Source organism: Lontra canadensis, unplaced genomic scaffold (assembly GCF_010015895.1).
Source record: "Lontra canadensis isolate GAN:19392208 unplaced genomic scaffold, GSC_riverotter_1.0 scaffold43, whole genome shotgun sequence".
NCBI classification, from domain to species: Eukaryota; Metazoa; Chordata; class Mammalia; order Carnivora; family Mustelidae; genus Lontra; species Lontra canadensis.
The window spans coordinates 13,120,854-13,146,330 of record NW_022631037.1 but is presented as its reverse complement, the minus strand read 5'-3'; the positions used below and the strand labels follow the sequence as shown (position 1 = coordinate 13,146,330).

The window sequence follows — 25,477 nt, the reverse complement described above, 5'->3', positions numbered from 1 at the left end:
AATATTACCTCCCCCACGGGGCACTCCACTGTTACCCCCCCCCAAAAAAAAAACAACCTGTAATTAACATTAAACCAATAGATCTCAGTCTCAGAGATGAAAATAGTTTGATCCCATCTTTCATCCACAAGTGGGCTTCTTGCCACTGCGTTGAGTTATATCATAAGACAGAGTAATAATCACTGTTCAACCTCTGGGATGTTACTGCTTGCTTCTCAGGTACAAGGAAGAGGTAGCTACTAGGTGAAATCAGCCAAGTGGAAGAGACAGGGATTCCAAACAGTTTTGTATTCAGAACCTGCAGATATTGGGGTCACACAGGTATTCAGAACCTTAGATATTGGGGTCACACCTGAACAACTGTGAAAAACAGTAAAGGTAACCAAGGGGGCACCCGGATTTGAACCGGGGACCTCTTGATCTGCAGTCAAATGCTCTACCACTGAGCTATACCCCCTCTGCTGGCAAGAGCTTGTTAAATTCTCTTTACTGCAATCTAAATTTTTCATCTTGAAAATTCTTTGTTGGAAGTTTGTTTCTTCCCGCTAGGTAATACTGAATTTTCTAGTAAGGAAGAACAGAACTAAAACACCAATTGAAGATGTGACATTTTGAAAACATGTGAAGTCAGGTACCAATCTGCCTTTTCCAAAACAGACTCCATCTCTTTACCCAAAGAAGTCAGAAAACAATCTTTTGCAAAACTTGATAGGGAATCCTTTTCCCTGGTCTCTCTAAGAAGAATACAAACACCAGCTAGCAGGACATCACTGGGAGACGTCCCCTGGCTATACTTTCTAGTGGTCACTCTCTCTTTTTATGGAGCAACTACTCCCCTTTAGGTGCAGAATATATTTTCCGTTCTCACTCACACCGAATTAAAAATCTAGTGAAGACAAACCAGAAACTAGAGAGTTTGGATCTGAAAGACATGAAAGGGACACTGGCTACCTGGGAAAACATGCTTTCTAAGTAGCGAGAATGACTAATGCCATGTCCCTAGAGCCAGAGTGGGAGGAGAGGTGGACAAGGGAAGGGCAATTCAAAAGAGCTGGACAGGTAGCCAGGGCCAGTGAGGGCCTTGTAACCCAAGGTAAGGAGTTTGGATTTTATTCCAAATGGATGAAAAGGCAGCCGTTGGACGGTTTTGAGTGGGGATTTGAAATCATCACCCACACTTCTGAGGGCAGGATGTATAGGGATCCAAGAATGGACATAGAGAATACATACAATGGAATATTACTATGCCTTGAAAAGGCAGGAAATTTTGCAGTATTTGACGACATGGGAATTATGCTAAGTGAAATGAGCCAATCACAGAAGGACAAACACTGAATAATTCACCTAGATGAGGTATCTAAGACAGTCAAACTCATAGAAGCAGAGAGTAGAATGGTGGTGGCCAGGGATGAGGAAAGAAATATGGGGAGTTGCTAAGCAATGGGTATGAAGTTTCAGGTATACAAGAGGAGTAAGTTCTAGAGCTCTGCTTTACAATATTGTGCCTATAGTTAACAATATTGTATTGTACACTTAAAAATCTGCAAAGGGACATCTGGGTGGCTCAGTCATTGAGCGTCCAGCTCTTGGCTCCATTTCTGCTCAGGTCATGATCTCAGGGTTGTGAGATTAAGCCCCACCTCAGAGTCCATGCTCAGAACAGAGTTTGCTTGAGATTCTCTGGCTCTCCCTCTCCACCTCCCCCTGCTGACACCCACGCACACACACACACACACACACACACACTCTCTCTCTCTCTCTCTCTCGAATAAACAAACCAACAAACAAATAAAATCTTTAAAAAATCTGTGAAGAGGGTAAATCTCATGTTAAGTGTGCTTACCACAAAGGAGAGGAAAAAGATGGACATGGAGAGACAGGTTAGGATTCTCTTGCATAGTGGAGGTGAGAGATGGTGATGGTGTCTTAGACTAACTACAATAGTGTGCTTACTTTCTATTGCCGCTGTAACCAACCACCACAAACTTATTTCCTTAAAACAACACAAAAATATCATCTTACACTTCTGCAGGTCAGAATTCCAAGATCAAATGTACGGGGCTAAACTCAAGGTGTTGACGTGTCTGTATTCTTTTGGAGGCTTTAGGAGAGCCTCAGTTCCCTTGGCTTTCACAGCTTCCAGAAGTCACCCGCATTTCTGGGTTCATGGCCCCTTCCTCCATGTCCAAAGCCAGGATAGTATCTTCTTGCCCTCTGATCTCCGCCACATCCATCCTTACATCTTCTCTCTGTCTCTGACTCTGATCCTCCGGCTTCTCTCTTAGAAGGACCCTTGTGATTCCATTGAGCTTATCCACATTGCCCAGGATAATCTCCCCAACTCAAGATTTTTAACTGCAACCACATCTGTCTTTTATAAGCTAACAGATGCACAAGGGGTGGGGGACATGGACATATCTGGAGGGCCATTATTTAGCCTACTGCCATGGGAACAGCAGAGCTGGAGAGGAGTGTGGGCCTCCAAATGGGCCACAGACGGGGAGTTACATGCTTCCTCTACTTTGGATGGCTTGAGGAAGAAGAGCGAAAGAAAAGAATCAAAAGCGACTCTTCTTTTTTGTCCCCCATCTGGGTGGATGATGGTGTGGTTTCCTGAGATAAAGAACACTGGGAAAGGAGTAAGCTTAGAGGAGAAAAAAAAATTAAGTTTCTTTTTAAAACTCTTAAACACAGAGTAGGACAGTATAATGCCCTGCCCTCATGGACCTCACATGCTATTATGGCTCCACATGTTAAGGGTGAGATGCCCCATAGATATCGAAGACGGGATGGTAAGCATGCAGTTGAAGACCCAGTGAATTCTGGGGACCAGAGAGAGGTCTGGGCTGGAAATGTAATTTTGTGAGTTGTCAGTATACAGTGGGGAGTTGAGGAAGAAGGAAGTCAATCCCAGAAGTGTGCTAGACTTGGCTCATGCTCCTTCTGAGAACTGATGACTGGATTTTCAGGAATTTTAAAAGCCAGTTGACTTCCTTGTGGTAGCTTGAAATTGGCAGGTGGGGATATTTGCACCATGGGAATTAGCAAATGCTATAAACCAGGTCCTTTGAAGCCAGTTAGTTGTTTGCCATTTACCAGCACACCACTGCTTCCGACTGATTCCGATTTTCTCCAAAATGGAAGAAAGAGCCAGCTCTTCGGCAAAGCTAATGAAAAGAGATAAGATGTGGGAGGTTGGAGACAGGAGAACGTATGTGGAATAGACATTTTGGAGACTGAGAACATGAACCTAGCCAGCCAGTGGTGTAGGAATACTAGACGGGGAAGCCTAGGCTGTTTGAGATTGATGAGTTGATGCGGGCCTTGTGAGCTCTTCTCCAGCAAAATTCAGCGGCTTAGGTGCTAGCTGGGTATAATGTGATGGTTGAGTTTAATCAGGACTGATTTGGCTTGGCAAGTACCAACTAGGGCGTATAATGAACCAGGCAACAGTGCCAGCTACTCTGGGAAAACAAGGAGGAATGCAAAGTGATCCCTGCCCTCAAGGAATTTACAATCCAGTTGGAGAACCAAGATACGTAGTCCGGGGCGGGGGGATTGGGGGGTAGGGGGGGATTGCTGACAGGAAGGAAATGTCGAGTAGCAGAACTGCAGAGATAGGTCGATGATGTTGAAAGAAATGAAGTCACTGGCTTTCTAAAAAATGGGTAGCGAGAAAGAAGAAATGTGCAGGCGACCACAGCTGTACAAAGCCATGGAAGGGCTTTCCGATGTAGGGGAAACCTGTTGATGTTTGAAGAAACCAAGGGAGAGGAAGTGACTGAAGAAGATGCAGAGAATGGGGACAAGAGAGGTTCTTCTGGTACAGGAGCAGGGAGGGTCTGAAGAAGAACAGGGGAAACGTTTTCTCTCTTGCACAAAGCACTGGGCTGGGGATTTAGGACAGCTTGGGATGCAGGCAATGCACGGAAGAATTCCCAGACGCCAGAGGTAAGAAAAGCCTATAGTTGATGGAAAGAGGGAATCCTGTCCACAAGCACCTACACAGAACCTTCAAGCCTGGGTCAGAGCAGGCCTCACATTCCTCCCCTGCCACTTGGGTCCAGAATCCCTCTGAAATCTCATTTTGGATCTTTGCATCACCCCGGGAAACCTGAAACAGTCAATCACAGGTACTAAACTATTATTAATCACTGAAGGACTGGTCAGCAAACACTACAATTAAAGTATAATTCCTTTCCTTCCAGCAGAGGGGGTATAGCTCAGGGGTAGAGCATTTGACTGCAGATCAAGAGGTCCCCGGTTCAAATCCGGGTGCCCCCTCGGTATTCACTTTTAAGCCTTACCGCCCTCCAGACCAGGAGAGAAAAGAGATGCGATGCTAACCAAGCAGGCATCCTCCTGTCCATTCTGCAGTGTTCTGTAAGTACAAAAAGTAGTAAGCTGCAGCACCAAGGATTCCAGGTTCTGATACCTGAGTCAACGTGAAAACAGAGCAGTTACTCTATAAGGTGACAATGTCTGCAACCATTCCGGGGTTCTCTGTCCAGGTCAGTTCCCAAATATGGTCTGTGGGCATTTCTTCTGGGGGTCTCCGGGACCCTTTGTAGCAAGAGAAAAGCTAATTTTATAAGACTACATGATCTGTTTCTTGTTTTTTCATGAGTACACAGTAGAGCTTTTCTAAGGCTGCCACAGTTTGTGCTATCATGACAGATTAAGTGTGGGAACATGAAAATCCAGGTGTCTTCCATTAAGCCAGACATTAAAGGGATCTCCAAAAGCATATAAAGCAAAGTCACTCTTCTCATTAAATTATTTTTGTTTGGAAACATGTATTTTTCATGTTAAAATGTTATGTATTTTTTTAATAGGCAGTGGACTTATTATCCTCAGTGAATTAACAAATGCTTAAATATTTCACAGTTTGTTTTTTAAAGGATTTTATTTATTTATTTGACAGACAGAGATCACAAGTAGGCAGAGAGGCAGGCAGAGAAGGGGAAGCAGGATCCCTGCTGAGCAGAGAGCCAGATGCGGACCAGATCCATCCTAGGACCCTGAGATCATGACCTGAGCTGAAGGCAGAGGCTTTAACCCACTGAGCCACCCAGGCGTCCCAACATTTCACAGTTTTCATGGCTAGTCTGGTCAATGTCAGTAGATACAACCTACATAAACAAAACCTCTTTGGGGTTCTCAATAATTTAATAATGTTAAGGGATCTTCAGATGAAAATTTGAGAACCAGACTCTTAAGTAAAGAGATGGCTCAGGGGAGAGCATCCTGGGGTTGCAAAATGGCACAGGGAAGACATGACATTTGAGTACAATGTTGAAGAACAGAAGGATAAAGCAAGAGTCCTGAAATCCTAAGCAGTTTGGTGTTTCTGGAGAATGAAGTGTAAGAGGAAAGGTGATTGAAGATGAGGCCAGAGAGAAAGTAAGCCATTTCAGGAGGAGATGCCCATACTGTGCTAAGGAGCTTAGACTTTATTCTATAAGCACTAGAAGGCCAGCACGGGGTTTTAAGCAATGGAATGTTATGGTCAGACATTGGTGGTAGCACCAACTGAGAAGACTAATACAGGGGAACCTGGGTGGCTCAGTTGGTAGAGAATACAATCATTGATCTTGGGGTTGTGAGTTTGAGCCCCGTGTGGGGCCCATTGTTTACTTTAAAAAGTCAAAAAGAAGAAAAAATAAATAATTGCAGTCAGAAGAGCAGATTTCCTGGCAAAATGAGGATTTCTGCTTTGGACATGCCAGGTTTGAAGTGCCTGTGGGGTGGAGGTTTCCCAATCACCATTTCCATACATTGGTGAGAGCTATGCAGAAATGTCTGGGCTGGAGATAGAGACAGGGGAGTGGTTAGCAAAGAGACAACTGAAGCCATCTGGTTGGATGTGATCACCCAGGGAAATACAGGAGGAAAGAGCATAGTGGCTTAGAGACTGTGCTTGGGAATCAGCCAGGTTTGGAGTGGCATCCCAGCTCTGCCTTGCACAACCTGGGTGATCTTGGACACATGACTTCACCTTTTCATTTCTCCATTTTCTTATTGGTAAAATGAGAATAATAATAATACCTACATCACAGGTTTGTTGGGGGGATCCAAGAAGTCACATTCTGGTAAAATGTTTAACTCCGTGACTAGGACTCAGTAACATTCCATAAATAGTAACTTCTATTTTTTTTTAAATATTTTTATTTACTTATTTGACAGACAGAGATCACAAGTAGGCGGAGAGGCAGGCAGAGAGAGAGATGGGGAAGCAGGCTCACTGGCGAGCAGAGAGCCAGATGCAGGGCTCAATCCCAGGACCCTGAGATCATGACCCGAGCCGAAGGCAGAGGCTCTAACCCACTGAGCCACCCAGGCGCCCCGTTACTTCTATTATTAGCAACATCATGGAAAACATGGGTGAAGAGTGTTAAGAAGGTGGGAATGGTCCCAGCATGGAATGCTGTGGAGGTCAAGTAAGACACTTGGATTTTGAAAATGAGTAGGTCACGGTGACCTTTCTAGTAAAAATTTTCAATATATATCATTTCTGATATAATTTCAGTCATATAGGGGGGACATAAGCTACAGAGAAGGAATGTGTGCATGCAGGAAATAAGGAAGTAGAGACCAATGATTTCCCATTGAAATGACCAAAAAAACCAATAGCGTTGGAAGGATGGGCAGCCAATAAGAGTGCTGTAGGGAATAGTTTTAACACCAAAAAAGATGAAGGAAGATAATTCCAGAACAATAAGCAGTCCTTTAAATTGAGCAAATGTAGCTTTATAAGAAACGCTGTATTTTCCAAATATTTCTAATTTTGCCATAAGCGAATGAAAGCTTCTTCATGAAAGGATGCTGACATATGGAGATGATCAAGATTGATTTCTTAAGGGGCGCCTGGGTGGCTCAGTGGGTTAACCCACTGCCTTCAGCTCAGGTCATGATCTCAGGGTCTTGGGATCGAGTCCCGCATTGGGCTCTCTGCTCAGCGGGGAGCCTGCTTCTCTCTCTATCTACTTGTGATCTTTCTCTGTCAAATAAATAAATAAAATCTTTAAAAAAGAAAAAAAAAGATTGATTTTTTAAAAAGAAAAAAAAGATTGATTTCTTCATTTGTTCAGCAACAATTCAACATGTATTTATTGAGCAAGGCCCCGTGCTAAGAGCTAGGGATATACTGTTGAACAAAAAGGATGTGGACCCAAACTTTATGAAGCTTATAGACTAGTTATAGACTATTTGTGGGGGGATGATTCAACAAACAATCTTCAAATATATATTTATGAATTGTAATAAGTAGTATGAAAGATATGAAAGAAAAATGCAGCGTGTTAAGACTTATGACCTAGAAAGAGAGTCAGGGCAGATTTCCCTAAGAGACAGTTAAGCTGAAATCTAAAAAATTGGTAGACATGTTGTACATGATGAGGGTAGGCAGGGTAGAGTATTCCAAGCATGTGTGAGGCCTGTGGGTAGTCAGGAGCATGGGCACCATGCTAAGAAAAGTCGACAAAAAAGTTAACTCACGGGGTGCCTGGGTGGCTCAGCAGGTTAAGCCTCTGCCTTTGGGTCTGGTCATGATCTCCGGGTCCTGGGATTGAGCCCCCGCATCAGGCTCTCTGCTCAGCAGGGAGTCTTCTCCCCTCCCCACCACCACCCTGCTTTCTCTGCCTGCTTGTGATCTCTGTCTGTCAAATAAATAAATAAAATCTTAAAAAAAAAGTTAGCTCATGAGAACAAGAGCAAATGTGGTGTAAGGCAAGGCTGACAAGATAGGGCAATACCAGATCAGGGCGTAGCAGGCCATGATATGGATTTTAACTTTGATTCTATGAGCCCTAGAACCACTGGAGGATTTTCAGGAGGGCAACATTGTAATGTTTGTATTTCAGAAAAATTATTCCTGGCCATTGTATGAATAGTCAGTAGGTAGAGGGAGAAACAGAGGTCAGAAGGTATGCTAGGAGGCTTCTGAAGAAGCTTAGGTAAGACATGGACCAGAGCAGTACTAGAGGAGATAGAAGTGGATAGATATGACAGGCTTTTTATTTTTTAAGTAATCCTCCATGCCCAACATGGGACTCAACCCTGAGATCAAGAGTCACATCTTTCCCCGCTGAGCCAGCCAGACACCCTCGTAATGTTTAGGAGACAAACTGAAAAGAACTTGGACAAGAGGCTCCGATGGGACACCTGGATGGATGGCAGTTCCATTTATCAAGAGAGACTAATTTGGTAAAGAAATCACATATTGAGAAACACATGGAATTTGGTTGAGAAGTGAAGGAGCGTGAAAAATTGGTAGCTAGAGAAGCTGGCAGGATCAAGTGAAGGCATGTTAAAGTGGTAAGGGAGATTGATAAATGTACAGATTTATAGACTTCTTAATGTTGAAGTGCCCCAGAGCTTAGCTCATGGTCTTTATTTGCCCTTACTTTTTTTCTTTTTTAGATTTTTAATTTTTTTTTATTTTTTAAAAATATTTTTCAGGTTTTTTTTGTCTTGCATTTTTAAAAAAAAGTTTACTTATTTATTTGTCAGAAAGAGAGAAAGAGCGAGTGAGCACAAGCGGGGAGAGCGGCAGGCAGAGGGAGAAGCAGGCTCCTTGCTGAGCCGGGAGTCTGATGTGGGACTCGATCCCAGAATCCTGGGATCATGACGTGAGCCAAAGGCACCCGCTTAATCAACTGAGCCACCCAGGCATCCCTAGAATTTTTTTAAAAGATTTTTTTTTAATTTACTTATTTTACAGAGAGAGAGAGAGATCACATGTAGGCAGAGAGGCAGGCAGAGAGAGAGGGGTAACAGGCTCCCTGCCTAGCAGAGAGCCCAATGTGGGGCTCGATCCCAGGATCCTGATATCATGACCTGAGCTGAAGGCAGAGGCCTAACCCACTGAGCCACCCAGGTGCCACTAGATTTTTTTATTTTTAATTTCTACACCCAATGTTGGACTCAAACCCACAACCCTGCGATTAAGAGTTCCACCCTCCACATAGGGGTGCCAGCCAAGCACCCCTACCCTTGCTTCTTTATGATCTCATCCACTGTCATGGTTGCAAACAGGGTTCACCCTTGAAAAATGTGGGTTTGAACTGAAATCCCATTTTTTTAATCCCATTTTGTAAAAAATGCTGTACAATACTGTAAATGTATTTTTTCTTCCTCTTGATTTTCTTTTTTTTAATATTTTATTTGTTTATTTGATGGGGGGGAGCGCACTAGAGAGCACAAGCAGAAAGAACGGCAGAGAGAGAGAAAGAAGAGGCTTTCCACTGAGCAGGGAGCCTAACATGGGACTTGATCCCAGCACCCTGGGATTATTACTTGAACCCAAGGTAGACACTTAACAACTGAGCCACCCAGGTGCCCCTCCTTTTGATTTTCTTAATAACATTTTATTTTCTCTCTTACTTATGTTGTAAGAATACAGTATTAATACACATAACATAAAATATGTTATTTGACTGTTTATGTTATTGGTAAGGCTTCTGGTCAAAGTAGGCTATTAATAGTTAAGTTTTAGGGGAGTCAAAAGTTATACATGGATTTTTTTTTTTAAGATTTTATCTATCTGTTGGACAGAGACATAGCGAGAGAGGGAACACAAGCAGGGGGAGTGGAAGAGGGCGAAGCAGGCTTTTTGCTGAGCAGGGAGCCCAATGCTGGGCTTGATCCCTGGATCCTGGGATCATGACCAGAGCTGAAGGCAGATGCTTAATGAATGAGCCACCCAGGTGCCTGTATACATGGATTTTTGCATGCACAGAGAGGTTGATGCCCCTAACCCCAGAATTGTTCAAGGATCAACTGTACACCTATATGCTGACAATTCCCAATTTATAGCCCCTTCTCTTCAGAACTCCAGGCTAATATATCCAACTTATTATTTGAATCTTGTTCGGTTGTCTAATAAACATTTAACTTATGTCCTATTCTTTTTTTTTTTTTAAAGATTTCATTTATTTATTTGTCAGGGAGAGTGAGCACAGGCAGAGGCAGAGGGAGAAGCAGGCTCCCTGCTGAGCAAGGAGCCTGATGTGGGACTCGATCCCACGACGCTGGGATCATGACCTGAGCCGAAGGCAGCCGTTTAACCAACTGAGCCACCCAAGGGTCCCATTTATGTCCTATTCTTAACCACAAATCTGTTCCTTCCATAGTTTTCCCTATCCCAATTGATGGCAATGACATCTTCAACTTGCTCAGACCTAAAACCTTGGAAACATTTGACTCCTTCCTTTTTTTCCACACCTTGCCTTTTGTTGGCTCTACTTCCAAAACATATCCAGAATCTGACCACATCACATTTCCTCTACTGCTACCACTGTAGTCCGAATCACCATCATTCCTTTCCTGGGTATTTCAAGAGCTTCCTAACACATCTCCTTATTTGCAACTTTGCATCCCTCCCACACTCTAGTCTCAATTAGAGTGACCCTTCTGATATATTAGATCATGTCCCTCTGCTTATCATGGGGCAATGGTTCTCCATCCCAGTCCCAAAATGCTGAAGTCCATAGTGGTGTACAAAACCATACACAATCTCATTCCATTACTTCTGACTTTCTCTCCTACGACTCTTCCCTTCACTTACTCTGTCCGGTCACATCCACTTCCTTGCTGGTCTTCATATTACTTAGGCACACTTCCACCTTGGGGCCGTTAATTGGCTGACTGCTTTCTCCCCTGTTCTTCCCAGACATTCATATTGCTAACTCCCTCACCTAAAGTCTTTGCTTTAATATCGACTTCGTCCATGAAGCCCACCCTGACCATATTGTTTCAAATTGCAATTTGCCCCTATTCCTACTTCCTGATACCTGATACTTTTACTTTTCCATAGTACACATCATCATCTTACGTGATACACTGCAGTTATTGTATCTATTTAGTGTGGAATATTCACTATCATTGCCACCCTTGCAGAATCCTTAAGGGCAGAAATGTTGATCTGGCGTTTTTCGCTGATGCAGTCTAATGTATACCCATGATGGTACCTGGCATCATCAGGCGCTCAATAAATGTTTGAATGAATGCATCGGCAAAAGCAAAGAAGCCAGAAGAGGAGGTTGAAGCCGTGAAAGGGGTAACTGATAAACAAAGATATCTGAAATACAAATGAGTCTGGGACCAAACACACATAAATGGAATTATCTGTAGTGCTAAAATGGCACTTACTCAAAACCACATCCTTTTTTGGGGTGGGGGGTGGGGGTTGTTTATTTTTATTCTTAATCTTTTTTTAACACAATTTTTTTTTCAATACCACATCCTAAAGATACCATTCAGAGCTCTTTCTCGCTCGCTACCCCACTCTCTTGTGTTCTTTGGGGCTCCTACACAGGCCCTTGTAATCATTTCTAAATTTCGAGTGTCCAGCGAAGTTCCTGACACATACTGCATGCTCAGTAGACGTTGTTGAGTAAGTTAACCAATGTTTCTGTATCCCCAACAACTTTAGAGCTCGTAAAGAAGAGACTCCGGGCGTCATTCTCTCCAGCAGCCCTCAACACCCACACCTCCCACTTCCCAACGAGAACTCAATCCGACGTCCACGACTCATTACATGATAAGACATTGTGCTTGCGGAGGGCGGGGCGGGGGGGGGGGCGGAGAAACAGGAGGATTGCGCAAACTCCGGGTCACGTGATGATACTGGGCGGGGCACCAAAGTTCATATCCCAGAATCCTTTGCACCTACTTCCTTTTTGTCCTTTTCCGGCGTTCAAGATGTCGAAGCGAGGTGAGGGTTTGACTTTTGAGTATCGTTTTCCATCTGTCGCGAGGTGACTGCTGGCCTCTCCCGGAGCGGTGGCCATGGGCAGCTGGGGCGCTTTGCTCTTCTCTGGGGCGGAGAGGGAGAGGAGGGCGCCGTTGGAGCACTGGAAGGGCCGCCGAAAGTGGCGGCGAGGGGGGTGCTTGGAGAGTTGAGTTGGCAGGATCCGGACAGGAGTTTAGACCAAACCGACGGGATCCCTCTGCACCTAGCACTCCAGTAATGGTGTTGAAGTGAGACTGGCTGAGGCCCCAGAGTGGACGACTTGGGCGATCTCCCGCCTTGCAGGGAGAACTACGTGGTGCAAAAGGTGGAGTGAGGGTTGAGTAGCTCAGGCCCCTTAACCGTAACGTAAGGGCGGTAACAGTGAGGAATTGGCTGTTTGCTATGGGGAACCGGGTGACTCGTGGGGAGGGTTAGGCGGAGTCCCAGAGAAAGGGACTGGAGGATACCGTTGCCCAAAGCCTGTGCGAGTGTGAGGGGAAACTCGGAACCATGGTTAATCAGTGACCCCTATCCTGTTTCCCTTCCTACCCACAGGACGTGGTGGGTCCTCCGGTGCGAAATTCCGGATTTCCCTGGGTCTTCCGGTGGGCGCCGTGATCAACTGTGCTGACAACACAGGTGAGACCTTCAGCTGCACTCCGTCAGGCTCCCCCTTTTAAAAGCACTCGTTGGGCCTTGACTAATGACCCACTGAGCCGTCAAGAAAGGGCAGAGTAAAAACACTGCTTTTGGGTGAAGCAGCAGCGTGCTGTGTTGTTTTGCTTCAATCGGTGGTGTGACAAGGTTTTCCGCCTTGGTTGGGGGGTACTAACTGGGAGGGTGAGCTGAGGGAGAGGCTCTGGAAGTGCCGGGGAAACGTTACACAAGCAAAAAAAAAAAAAAAAAAATCACTTGTTTACATTATCGATAGGAGCCAAAAATCTGTATATCATCTCTGTGAAGGGGATCAAGGGACGATTGAACAGACTTCCTGCTGCGGGTGTGGGTGACATGGTGATGGCCACAGTGAAGAAAGGCAAACCAGAGCTCAGAAAGAAGGGTGAGTAGAAACGCTGAATCTTCCTTGACTGGTGCACAGTTGAAGGATTTTTCCCTTTATTGGAAAATGGAATCATAATTTAACCATTCTGAAGGCTTAATTTCCTTTGAGGGGCAGTGTGAGATAAATAACCTGCAATCAAAGTTCTGCTGCTTTTGCTGTCTTAAGAGACTGTGCTCTTCACTGCCGGGTCTTGCTGTATTTGTTTCCTTTTTTGAGTAATCTCTAAGTCCAAGGAGGGACTTGAACTCATTACCCTGAGATCAAGAGTCGCATGCTCTACTGACTGGTCCACCAGGCACCCCAGTAAAAAAATTTTTTTTTTTTTTTTGGTAGGCATTTAGAGCTTGACCAGGTGTCAGGCAAGTTTCCTTTTCTGGAACTACTGATTTGAAGGGGAAGAGTGATCCTTGAATACTTTCTCAAGTGGTTGTTAGATTCGGGTAATAAACTGAGCATGTAGAGCATTTGGCCTGTGACCTAACACTTTGTAAGTACAGAAAAACATATGCTTCCTGACTTAAGGGAAAAAATAATTAAGGCTTTATTTGTTTATTTGACAGAGAGAGCACAAGTGGGGGGAGTGGCAGGCAGAGGCAGAGAGAGAAGCAGGCTCCCTGCCAAGAAAGGAGCCCGGTGGGGGTCTCTATCCAGAGACCCTGACAGTGGGACCCGAGCTGAAGGGAGCAGCTTAACCCACTCAGGTGTCCCTAAGAATGGTTTTTGTTTGTTTTTATAGAAGAGATTAACTCAAAATTGTGACTTGTCAAAAGTTAAGCATGGTTGCTTCCAAATGTCTTCTGGTAGAAACTAAAATAGGGAGCTGCTCATTGCTTAATCCCCCTAGGTGTATGAGTTGATGGGGAGGGTTTCGGGCACTTTGACTTGTCTGTCTGGCTTTAGAGCTCCTGACACTCCATGCACTAAACTTCGGCTCCTGAACGTCCCTCCTGTACCTAAGTAGTCTGTCTCTGATCTAGGGTATCTTGCTCTTCTGAGAAGTCCTAGCCATCTCTTGATGGACAGTGCAAATACAGGTCTTGGCTACATACTGCAGTCTCTTCTTGTGGGCCTGTACAAGCACCCCTCCCACCCCCTGATGATTTGGTGGGGGTGGTCAGAAATCTTTGTTTACATTTAATACCGACTGGAGGGTGTGGAGTACCAAGCATTGTGGTTAAGCATTGATTAATTGATGTGTAGATTGGGGATCTGCATGCAACTGGACAGGCTTTCCTCTTAGAACACTTGCTGGGTCTGGTCTGTGGCCTGGGAAGCTGTCAGAGAATGGCAGAGCAATCCACTGTCTGTTGGTGAGATGGCAGCAGGGTGTGTTGGTGGTCTCAATCAGGTTGTGGTGGGACAGGCCGGAGAACACTTTATAGTTTTAAAAATAGTGAATTGCCAGCTCTTAATTAATCTTACTTGTCCTTGTTTCTGCTGAATGAATATGTTCCCTCACCTTAGACTTCCATATAACAGACAGAAATGTGGAAAGGAGCAATTCTGGAAGTCCAGAGTCTTGGATTTGTGTGTGGCCATATTCATCTGATAGATTGGTCATTTGTGAGAATTTAAATGGTTATGAATAAAGGCTCCTGGCTGGCTCAGTCATTAGAGCATGTGACTCTTGATCTCCAAGTCATGAGTTCAGTTCCCACATTGGGCATAGAGTTTACATTAAAAAAATTTTTTTCTAGTTAAAAAAATAAATGGTTATGAGTAGATGAGAGTCCAACAGAGAAGGCTCTCAGTAAATACCAGTTACCCCTCAATGTGTATTTCATTCTTAAAAACCTGATCAGGTAGAGCTGCCTGGCTAGCTCAGTCAGTGGAGCATGCAGCTTGAGCTCAGGTGGATCTTGAGTTTGAACCCCATGTTGGGTGTGGAGATTTCTTCTAAGGGGGAAGAAAAAAACCCTGATCAGAGGCCATCTTACATATAGAAATAATAATGGCCTCAAGGATAGCCAGGATCCCTGTCCTTGTTTAAAAAAAAAAAAAAAATTCTTGTATTTGCAGTGTCTGATGTTGAATGTGGAACTATAACTGTTATCCCTGTTTACAAAAGGAACACTTGAATGTCAGAAGTTTAAGTAACTTGTTCAGAGTCTCTAAGCTAATGATGGTCATGGTTTCCATGCAGGTGATGTCTGACTTCAATTCTTTTAAGTGCTATAGATGAAAGTCTGGAAAGGGTTCATTTTAGTGCTGGTAGGTTTTTTTATAAAAGTTTAACTTAAGACCCTGAAAAACTGTTCCTCAAAAGTTAAACACAATTTTTTTTTAAATTTTAGTATTTGACAGAGAAAGATCACAAGTAGGCAGAGAGGCAGGCAGAGAGAGGGGGAAGCGGGCTCCTTCCTCGATCCCAGGACCCTGAGATCATGACTTGAGCTGAAGGCAGAGGCTTAACTCACTGAGCCACCGAGGCATCCCTAAACATAATTAATTACACAGGAAATAGAAATTAAATTTCCATTACCCAACCTTCAGACTTCCAAGAGATGACCACTGTTAATATTTTGTTGTCTTTTTTTTTTTTTTTTTAAGATTTTATTTTATTTATTTGAGAACAAACAAGCATACAAGCCCAGGGAAGGGGCAGAGGGAGAAGCATACTCCCCACTGAGCAGGGAGCCCAATGCGGGGCTCGATCCCAGGACCCCAAGATCATGACCTGAGTCAAAGGCAGATGCTTAACCGACCGAGCCACCAGGTGCCCCGTCCTTTCTTTTTGAGTTACATGCAAAAAATTAGCTTGTAAACTACTGTTTGAATGGGACCACAGCCTTCCCGTAACTCGTTGCTGCACAGATGATTGTCCTACATATGAAAAATTACAGATAGACATAATCATTTTTAAGTGGTTCTGTTTTGTGTATTTGCCATGAAATACATAGGTTAGTTCCAGCTTTTTGCTCTAATACAACAACACATGTGCCCGCAGTTAGGCATTTGAGATAAGGTATAGAGTGTGTGGTCAATATCTTGGATGATATTGGATGTACTTTTGGGGTTCAAGGAGTGTGTAGACATATACGCACACCTTGTTGTAGGTTTTCTTTGGTTAAATTGGTGTGTAAATGAACTTCTATTGTGAAATCTAACATGCTGCATATTTAATGCCAGTAAACTCTGAAAAGCAGTAAATTTTAGATCAAGGTATGTACTTTCTTGGAGGTTTTTTTTTTTTTTTTTTTAAAGATTTTATTTATTTATTTGACAGAGAGAGATCACAAGTAGGCAGAGAGGCAGGCAGAGAGAGAGGAAGAAGCAGGCTCCCCACTGAGCAGAGAGCCCGATGCGGGGCTCGATCCCAGGACCCTGCGATCATGACCCGAGCCGAAGGCAGCGGCTTAACCCGCTGAGCCACCCAGGCGCCCCTTTCTTGGAGGTTTTGATATATACTGGGATGGAATATACCTAATGAGTTCATTAATAGCTGGGCCTCTACTTACTCTGTCCAAAAGGGGGTCCCATTTTGTGATACTAGGATTTTAACCGCATCCACCTGTTGGGTGAAGTGGGACCAAGTATAGAACGTGCTTAGCAAGTTTTGTGCTAGTGTTGCTGATTGTTGTAAGAAGAGTACAGATTTACATTTGCAGTAGGTGCAGGCAGTTTTCCCTTGGAGTAAGGTCTTTCCTTAAGGGGTGAGTGGTATTTGCACTGTCTCACACTTGCTTTTAGGAAATAAAAAGCAAATGGTGAGTCTACATTTTGTTGAAGTGGGAAATGTTGGGAGACTAGGTGAGATGTAAATTGCTTTCTTGTGGTGGCACTGGGACCTGACAGGTTAGTGACTACTGTCCTGTTTTCTCTCTTAGTACATCCAGCAGTGGTAATTCGACAACGAAAGTCATACCGGAGAAAAGATGGTGTGTTTCTCTATTTTGAAGATAATGCGGGGGTCATAGTAAACAATAAAGGTGAAATGAAAGGTAAGAAAGAAACCACAGTGTTGCCTAAGTCTTCCAGATGGGATGATTTAACCTCTGTGTCTATCTGATCTTATCTGTCATCTCACTCTCTTTTTATGTAGGGTCTGCTATCACAGGACCAGTCGCAAAGGAGTGTGCAGACTTGTGGCCCAGGATTGCGTCCAATGCTGGCAGCATTGCATGATTCTTTGGTGTAATTGTTTAAAAAAAAATTAAAAATTATTTGCTCCTGAAATTTGCCTTCCTGTTGTTTTCTACCTGTCACTCTTCTTGACAACCCTGAACCTTTTGTAACATGAAATTGCTTAGTGTAGTACTTGGTTTTGTGACTACAGAAACTTACGGACTTTCCATTTCTGCTGTAAAAACTTAGTTATTTGTGTTCAGAGTTCTTAAAGTAAATTGCAGGTAGTAGTTACTGTTCAAGAGGTTACCCCAGGTAACTGCACTGCGCTTAGTTTGAGATACAGGATAGTGAATGGTCAGATGGTGGACACACACAGAGTTCACTGAGTGATGTGGGGAAGGCCCAGGTGTGTGTGTCTGTGTGCACACTTGCAGTTACAGGTGTCCTTCCCGTAAACCAGCACAAAAAGGACTGTATTTGTTTTGTTTTTTTAAGATTTTTATATTATTTTATTTATTTGACAGCGATCACAAGCAGGCAGAGGAGGAAGCAGGTTCCCTGCCAAGCAAAGAGCCAGATGCAGGGCTCGATCTCAGGACCCTGGGATCATGACCCGAGCCGAAGGCAGAGGCTTTAACCCACTGTGCCACCCAGGCGCCCCATAAAGGGCTGTATTTGTAAAACCTAACACATGATTGCCATGTTAATTTGCTCTTGTGGAAGGCAATTGAGTTACTAAAAGTATCTGCATGGTTTGCCACCAAAACATTTTTGATAGGATAGCTGTATGTACCTGCAAAACCCTAGTTCGGGAATGAAAGGTAATGTAATGAACCAGCACAGTGGGTGTAAACCTTGGCAAATTGTGCCTGAAAGCATTGGACATTGTGCTTTTCTAAACCATGAGAAGTGATGTATGTGGAATTTGGAGTCTAATGAAAAAAAATGAGCGCTCAGCAGGTTTGGGTCAATAGTCTGGCCTAAAGATGTTGGAACAGGCTTTTCAGCCTAGATTCGTGTTCACACATCTAGTATCTATCTGAATATACTCTACCTTATGTGTTCTTTGTAAGGCTGAAGATTAGACTGTGTGGACCCTAGCACATGGTAAGATAACTAACTACCCTTTTGTCCAAGATTCAGAATGGAATGTACTAATCTAATCAGTGGTTCTCAGCCAGAGAGTGTCCAGGCAATATCCCAGACCCAGTTAAGTCATTGTGGAGGTAGGACCCAGGCATCAGTACTTTCTAAAAACCCCCCAGGAAATTTCAAGGTGCAGCCAGGATGGAGAACCAGGGCTGTCTAGACAGCCTATCTTGGTTTTAGGACCAGGAATCTAAAACAGACCTGTCGTACTACCCTATTCTCCATCCTGGTGAATTTGAAGTTTTTAATGTGACATGAAGCCCTAGGGTCCTCCATTTAAAATTAATCCTTTTTGGGGGGTGCTTGGGTGGCTCAGTGGGTTAAGCCTCTGCCTTTGGCTCAGGTCCTCATCTCAGGGTCCTGGGATCAAGCCCCACATCGGGCTCTCTGCTCAGCAGGAAGCCTGCTTCCTCCTCTCTGACTGCCTCTCTACCTACTTGTGATCTCTGTCTGTCAAATAAATAAAATCTTTAAAAAAAAATCCTTTTTGGGGTGCCTGGGTGGTTCAGTGGGTTAAGTGTCTGTCTTCAGCTCAGGTCATGATCCCAGCGCCCTGGCTTGAGCCTGACCTCTGGCTCCCTGCTCTTCCCCAACCCCCACCCCCAGCTGTGCTTGCTTTTTTCACTCTCAAAATCTTTTAAAAAGTTAATCATTCTTACCCCCTTGTGTGAACTCTATATATGAAATTTCTCCCAAGAGGTATGGGGGCTGCCCCACCCCCCCCCCCCCGCCCCGTGTCTTCTGTCTTCCAGGCTCTGTCCAGGTTCTTTACAAATTTTAATAGAATGGGCTCAAACTATAGACTTAATTTTCTGTAATTTCAGATTCCTAGGAATTTACCTGTTAATGGTATAGAAACATGCTCAGCATTAACTTGCCAGAATTAGTGGGGTTTGTGTATACATACAAACAACCTTTTTCTAGTTAATACATGTGCCTTTGGGGCACCTGGGTGGCTCCATCAGTTAACTGCCTGGCTTTGCTGGGGTCATGATTTCAGGGTCCTGGGATCAAGCCCCACATTGGGCTCCATGTTTATGGAGAGTCTGCTCCATCTCCCTCTGTCCCTGCACCTGTGCTCTTTCTCACAGTCTCTCTCAAATCTTTAAAAAACAAACATGTGCCTTCATATAATAGTGAATATAAAAGATTTCCTTGATCCTTTTGTCTCCTGTTAGGATGATAATAGCACCTCATAGAGTTGGTGTGAGGAGCACTGAGTAAGGCACCTTGATGTGTAAAGCATCTATGTAAGGTTATTCAAGGGGGAAAATTTTGGAAATAAAAAAAATCACATGTAACTAGTGACTAGAAATTATTGTTCATGGTTTGCTGTGTCCTGACAATTATACATAAAAATTGCTAGAGGATGGGGCGCCTGGGTGGCTCAGTGGGTTAAAGCCTCTGCCTGCGACCCAGGTCATGATCCCAGGGTCCTGGGATCGAGCCCCACATCAGGCTCTCTGCTTGGCGGGGAGCCTGCTTCCTCCTCTCCCTCTGCCTGCCTGTCTGCCTACTTGAGATCTCTGTCTGTTAAATAAATAAAATCTTAAAAAAAAAAAAAAAAAGGGCTAGAGGAAAGTAATATGGTAATGTGTTAACCTGCTGGGTTTTTTTTTTGGTTTTTTTTTTTTCAAAGACTATTAGATCATGAGCTGTGGGAAGGGCAGAGGGAGAAGCAGACCCCCTGAGCACAGAGCCCCGCTGGGGGCTCTGTCCCAAGACCCTGGAATCATGACCTGAGCCTGAGGGAGACGCTTAATGACTGAGCTACCCAGGTGACCCTGTTCTGTTGAAAGATTTTATTTTTTTATTTTTATTATTTTTTTTTAACAGGAGGAGGAATGCTGGCTGTTGAAAATAATTAGGTGGGGAGAAGTACTTTAAGCGGACTTAGTGGTAGGCCTGAATTCTTGTTCTGGATCTGCCACTAAATGGATTTAGGGAATATCTCAGTGTTTCTGAGCTTCAACTTAAAATTACTAAAAATGAGAGTTGGAAGTAGATGGTCTCTGAACTCTTTCTGATCCATTCTGGGTACAAGCTTTTCAACGGAGCTGAGTTTGGGAAGTGTATGTAGTAGGGTGGGGAGGAGGAGGAGGAGGCTGGCCCTGCGTGCACACCACCTGAGTTCAGTAATACCTTCTCCAGTCTCCAGTTCCTCTGGCTTGGTGTCTTAAGTCATCCTTCGCCCCAGGGCCTTGAGAGCAACTTAACCAGGCAGCCCTAAGAGCCTACCCTGTTTAGACACAGTACGGTTTGTGTCACCGGAGTCTTTGACAACGTACCACCACGTAACAATGCGACTAATGCGCAGGGGAGCCCCTGCGCTTGAGGGCTGCAGTGGTGGGGATGTCGCACTACTGCGAGTGTCCTCTGCGGCTGGAGAAGAGCTTCATCTTGGATGGCGTGGCGGTGAGCTCTGTGGCCCGCACCCATGAGCGCCTGAGGCCCAAGCTCTGGTCGGCGATTCCGCCCTACAACGCCCAGCAGGACTACCACGCCCACCGCTACTTCCAGAGCCGCGTGGTTCCGCCCATTCTGCGGAAAACCCAACAGGTTATTAGCTGGGGCCCCGATCCCGCGGGCTGCCCCGCAGAGCTTGACCCTGATGGCGGGGCCTGACTTCCCAAATCCTGGCATCTTACCCCTAGGGAGGGCTCCCCGCTCCCACGCACCCTCGGCTTTCTTAATTAAAGCCCAGAACTGGTGCAGGCAGGTGACAGGGACTGAGCTTCCTGAGCTCACGGAATCACTTTCCAGCCCTGCGTTTGAGAACGATCTCATTGTGGGTCTCTGCAAGCCTTAGGTAATGGGGCTGGAAGCCCGCCTCTGCCAAACCAGTTTCATTGTCCTTTTTGACGTCACGGACCCACCCTTTGGGGTGATCTCATGCCACAGATTCTCTAAAAGCTCGAAAATCCTTGTGACTTAAGCAAACGAAGCAAAGCAACCCCTAGAACCCCCAGGCGGGGCGTCCTCTTTTGTGATATCACAATGACAGAGGGGGTCCATCCATGGGACTGCCTGTGAGCTGGTGGGAAGGAAACTTCCCAGACCTCCGCAGACCTCACTTCTCTCCCGGCCTTTTCCCTCGTGGGTGTTGCCTCTCCTCCGCAGAGTCCTACCCGCGATGGGAGATCCTGTCCATGTTTGCCGGTGGCTGCAACTTTTTCCAACACCTTTGCCTCCAGTGTTTGTGTACATTTGTCACAGTGGTATGGGGAGGGGACAGGTTGGGTTAACGGGGGTTGTTCTGAGAACAAATCTTGGGTTTTTGTCTTTCTGTGTGTGTGGCCTTGGTGTTTGTGTGTGTGCCTGGGTGTGCATTGCATGTGCGTGGACACGTCTGTATGTCCCATGCCCATGCTGGAGTGTGTGTGGGCGCTCTGCTTGCATAGTTTTTATGACGGAAGGATCCAGAGTGTGGGAGGAAGAAAGAAAAACTTGAGTATTTAAAAGCTTGAAAATAATATGGTATGCACACTTTTGAAACTATTTTCCCTTTTATAAGGGTTTAATCATCACAGCTGTTGGTGGTGGGTATTTTCATTTACATAAAGATAATGGTTTTTTGTTTTTGTTTTTAAGTAAACTCTGCCTCAGCGTGGTACTTGAGCTCAAGACCCCAAGATCAAGAGTGGCATGCTCTGAGGACTGAGTCAGCCAGCTGCTCCATGATATTGCTTTTTTTTTTTTTTTAAGATTTTATTTATTTATTTGACACAGAGAGAGAAATCACAAGTAGGCAGAGCAGCAGGCAGAGACAGAGGAAAAGCAGGCTCCCCGCTGAGCAGAGAGCCCAACATGGGGCTCGATCCCAGGACCCTGGGATCATGACCTGAGGTGAAGGCAGAGGCTTTAACCCACTGAGCCACCCAGGTGCCCTGATATTGCTTATTTTTAAAGTAAATTAGGCACCTGAGTGGCTCAGTTGGTTGAGTACCTGCCTTCAGCTCAGGTCATGATCTTTGGGTCCTGGGATTGAGCCCTACATCAGGCTCCCTGCTCAGCAGAGAGTCTGCTTCTCCCTGTGCTCCCCCTCCCCCTGCTCATTCTCTTAAATAAATAAAATCTTAAAAAAAAAAAAATTAAAGAATCTTTACTATGCCAGGCCCTTCATTTGTCTCAAATCTTACAGCAACACTCCTTTCACTGATGAGGAAATAGAGGTCCAGAAAAGCTGTGCCATTGGCCCAGGGTCACACAGCTCGTTAGCGGCAGAGCTGGAATTGTAACCAGTCTGGCAGCAGACACTAAGCCTTGAACTGCCCGCCTACGCTGCCCCTCTCTGAGAGACAATGGGTCAATCCGTGTTTCATATTTAATCTGGCCTGGTGACCCCTGGTCTCTCTCCCCCTGCAACAAACCCAAGGGGAGTTTTGAGTGTGCCCCTCTTAGCACGGTGGCTGACCGTCTTCCGTGTTTTCTCTCTCACTCTCAGGATCATGGCGGCACGGGAAGAGACGGCTGGATAGTGGATTATTTCCACATCTTTGGGGAAGGACAGAGATATCTGAACAGGAGGAACTGGGCTGGGGCAGGCAAGTGCCCCTGGCTTTCCAGCCTCAGCATGGACCCCGTGGAAGAGTGGTGTGCAGTCCCTGGTTCAGGGAGAGAAATCAGGCCACAGAGACCCTTGGCTTGGGGGGCAGGGGAGAGGCCTCGGGACTGCGTCCCCAGCTGTGCTTCTCAGACGTGCGCCGATGGCATCACCATGCTCCTATGTAGTGACTAAGCTAACCGGCTGTAGGTCAGACGGTTTTTATGCCCACGCTCCCGCTGCACTCCAGCTGGGCAAATCAGTGTAGGGAGGTGTAGTGACTGGCCAAGGAGGGCTTGGTGGGGATTGGAATTGCGCTCTTTCCAACTCTAAAGCCCATGTTCCCCTCCCTGCTCCCTGAACAGGCTGTGTTCTCCTTTTCCAGGCCCTGTTGAGCAACAGGAAAGGAAGGGTGGAGAGAGGTTTTTCTGACAGTGTGAACCCTCCTCCCACCCCAATTCCATCACCCTTTGGCCACTGTCTAGTCATGTGACCCTTTGTACCATTTGGCCAAATTGAGCTCATCCATTTCTTCCACATGGGTCAGAAGCAAGGGTGAAATGTTTTCAGTCTTCCTGGGAGTGAGGCAAGTTCAGCCAAGCCCAGAAGTTTTTGGCCCCTCCTGTCTTAGCACATAGCATTCACGCTCCTCCTGGGTGCTACTCCTGGTATACAGTTTGGTTTCCAGAAAGCTATTTGTCTCCTGGACTTTATCAACCCTTGGCTTTTAATCAAGAGGCTTGAGACATTTGAAGATGGGTTCAGCTGGGACATGGGGAGTACATTATATACCAGCCCCGTGGGAGCAGGGGAAAAGCAAGAGGGGGCTGAATGGGGGCTCAGGCCTCTCTCTCTACCTCCCAAGGGCATTCCCTCCAGCAGGTGACCGGCCATGACCACTACAATGCTGAACTGAAAACGATCAAGGGGTTCAACGGTCGGTTTGGCTATCGCCGGAACACGCCAGCCCTCCGCCAGCACCCGTCTGTCTTTGGAGAGGTCACCCCATTCCCTCTCTTCTAACAGCATCTCTTCCGTTCCCACCCCTTGACCTGAATAGAAGACAGATGTTTAGATGAACTCTTAATGCTATTTTTATATAAGCAGTGATGTTATTTGTGCCTCCGAGTGTGTTTCTTCCCTGAGGTTGGGAGGGGGCTGGCTATTTTCTCTACCTCAGCTTCTTTAGCCTTTGGAGAGGAGGTGGGAGGAGAGAGGGCATCCTCAGGCCTGCTCCCTTACACTCCTTGCCCACCAGTGCCACGCTTGGAAGGAGGCCTCCTTTCCCCCCTACCCCTGCCAGAAGAAGGACGGCACTGGACACCTTGGCCTCCACAGAGCTCTGCCCCGGGCAGCACCCAGGCTAGAAGCTGACTATGTTTGCCCATCAAGAATGGAGCGGGTGGGTTGGTCCAAAGAGATTGTGCTTGGTTGCCCTGAGAAGGATTTCCTGATTTTCCTAAGTCATCCCATTCAAAATAACTGACATCTTCCTTCTCCTTCCCATCCTACAGTCCATCAAGAGTCAGGGAGTGAAGAAGGGGATATCTGGGGTTGCTTTTTAGCCTCTGGATTCTGCCATAGTATTTCTGACATGGTACTTGTGGACATTTTCCCTGTTGGCGCTCTGTCAATTTCCTTTTCAGCTAGTTTCCAGGATGTCATTTTTCAAGTGTCCCCACCCATTTTATTGGTGGCCAAGAGAAAAGCCAAAGCAGATGATGGATATAAAAGAAGGTGGAGCTTTAGAATACAAAGCTCGCCAGAGCTCTAGCATGGGTGGAACCTGATGGTACTGAGTCACCTCAAGTGGACAAGGAAGAGAAGGGCACTAGGGTGTTGGGGGTATAGCTCAGGGGTAGAGCATTTGACTGCAGATCAAGAGGTCCCCGGTTCAAATCCGGGTGCCCCCTTCCTCCCCTTTTTTTTTGCTTCCATTGAATAGAAGCAAGGAAATGCACTGTACCTCTTAACTCCCAGCCAGAGTTACTAGAGAGGACAAGGAACTCTCAACTCATTCTTACACTGAAACACTACTAGTTTCCCCTACATTTCAAATGACTCTTAGCTGAGATCCCTGGAGGACCCAGCTGGGCTTTAATGAAGCCAAAGTCCCTAAAGAAACTCTAAATCTAAAATTAGGTGTGGGGTGCCTGGGTGGCTCAGTCATTAATTGTCTGCCTTTAGCTTGGGTCATGGGATCAAGTCCCACATCAGGCTCCCCACTCTGCAGGAAGCCTGCTTCTCCCACCCCCCCCTAGTTGTGTTCCCTCTCTTTCTGTGTCTCTGTCAAATAAATAAAATCTTTAAAAAAAATTAGGTGTGAGAAGGGGATCTGGGTGGCTCAGTTGGTTAAGCTTCTGCCTTTGGCTCAGGTCATGATCCCAGAGTCCTGGGATTGAGTCTGCTCAGTGGGAAGTCTGCTTCTCCCTCTCCCTCTGTCCCTCATCCCTGCTTGTGCTCTCTCAAAACTCTTTAATAATGAAATAAACTAAAAAATTAGGTTTCAGAGCTATGAACCCAAATTTAGCAATCTGATGTATGAGAGTACAGATAAAGAGGTTCATACAACATGTATTTTTGAGAACTTAGTATAATACAAGGCAGCTGTGAATGAAAACCTGAAACCAGGCCCCTGTCCTCAGGGAGTTCTGTGTCTGCTGGAAATTGGCATGTTCACACACAGCAGTCAGGGGGAGACATGTTTGTAGCTGGAGGAAGAAATGTATTTTAAAAATACCTACTCACCTTTTCTAGACTAATTTCTAACTGAAGCTTTCCTACAACTTGAAAGGACATGTCTGCCTGATCTGAAGAATTTATTATGACACTGAGCAATTCTCTCTCTTGAAGGTTAAGGGCACTTTTTTTCCTCTTAGTATTTTTTTTTTAATTTTTTATTTATTTTTTAAGATTTTAT

At 45.3% G+C, this 25,477-nt stretch overlaps 2 protein-coding genes and 4 non-coding genes across 6 annotated transcripts; 5 read left to right on the top strand and 1 right to left on the bottom strand.

Moving 5' to 3' along the window:
* Nucleotides 1-385: 385 nt before the first annotated feature.
* On the bottom strand, nt 386-457 carry TRNAC-GCA. Its single transcript has one exon. It is a non-coding gene; the product is annotated as a tRNA-Cys (tRNA).
* Nucleotides 458-4,212: 3,755 nt separating this feature from the next.
* Nucleotides 4,213-4,284, top strand: TRNAC-GCA. The gene has a single exon. It is a non-coding gene; the product is annotated as a tRNA-Cys (tRNA).
* A 7,333-nt stretch (nt 4,285-11,617) lies between these two features.
* RPL23 (ribosomal protein L23) lies at nt 11,618-16,968 on the top strand. The gene is made up of 5 exons (XM_032871465.1): nt 11,618-11,716; nt 12,290-12,373; nt 12,666-12,794; nt 16,625-16,738; nt 16,840-16,968. Exons 1-5 carry the CDS (start codon nt 11,623-11,625, stop codon nt 16,920-16,922), a joined length of 504 nt encoding a protein of 167 aa, XP_032727356.1. The 5' UTR covers nt 11,618-11,622; the 3' UTR covers nt 16,923-16,968.
* On the top strand, nt 12,405-12,539 carry LOC116876128. Its single transcript, XR_004384346.1, has one exon. It is a non-coding gene; the product is annotated as a small nucleolar RNA SNORA21 (small nucleolar RNA).
* A 3,382-nt stretch (nt 16,969-20,350) lies between the features above and the next one.
* Nucleotides 20,351-23,631, top strand: CUNH17orf98 (chromosome unknown C17orf98 homolog). The gene is made up of 3 exons (XM_032871464.1): nt 20,351-20,573; nt 22,459-22,558; nt 23,423-23,631. The coding sequence occupies exons 1-3, from the start codon at nt 20,367-20,369 to the stop codon at nt 23,578-23,580; spliced, it is 465 nt and encodes a 154-aa protein (XP_032727355.1). The 5' UTR covers nt 20,351-20,366; the 3' UTR covers nt 23,581-23,631.
* Nucleotides 23,632-24,398: 767 nt separating this feature from the next.
* Nucleotides 24,399-24,470, top strand: TRNAC-GCA. The gene has a single exon. It is a non-coding gene; the product is annotated as a tRNA-Cys (tRNA).
* The last annotated feature ends 1,007 nt before the right edge of the window (nt 24,471-25,477 follow it).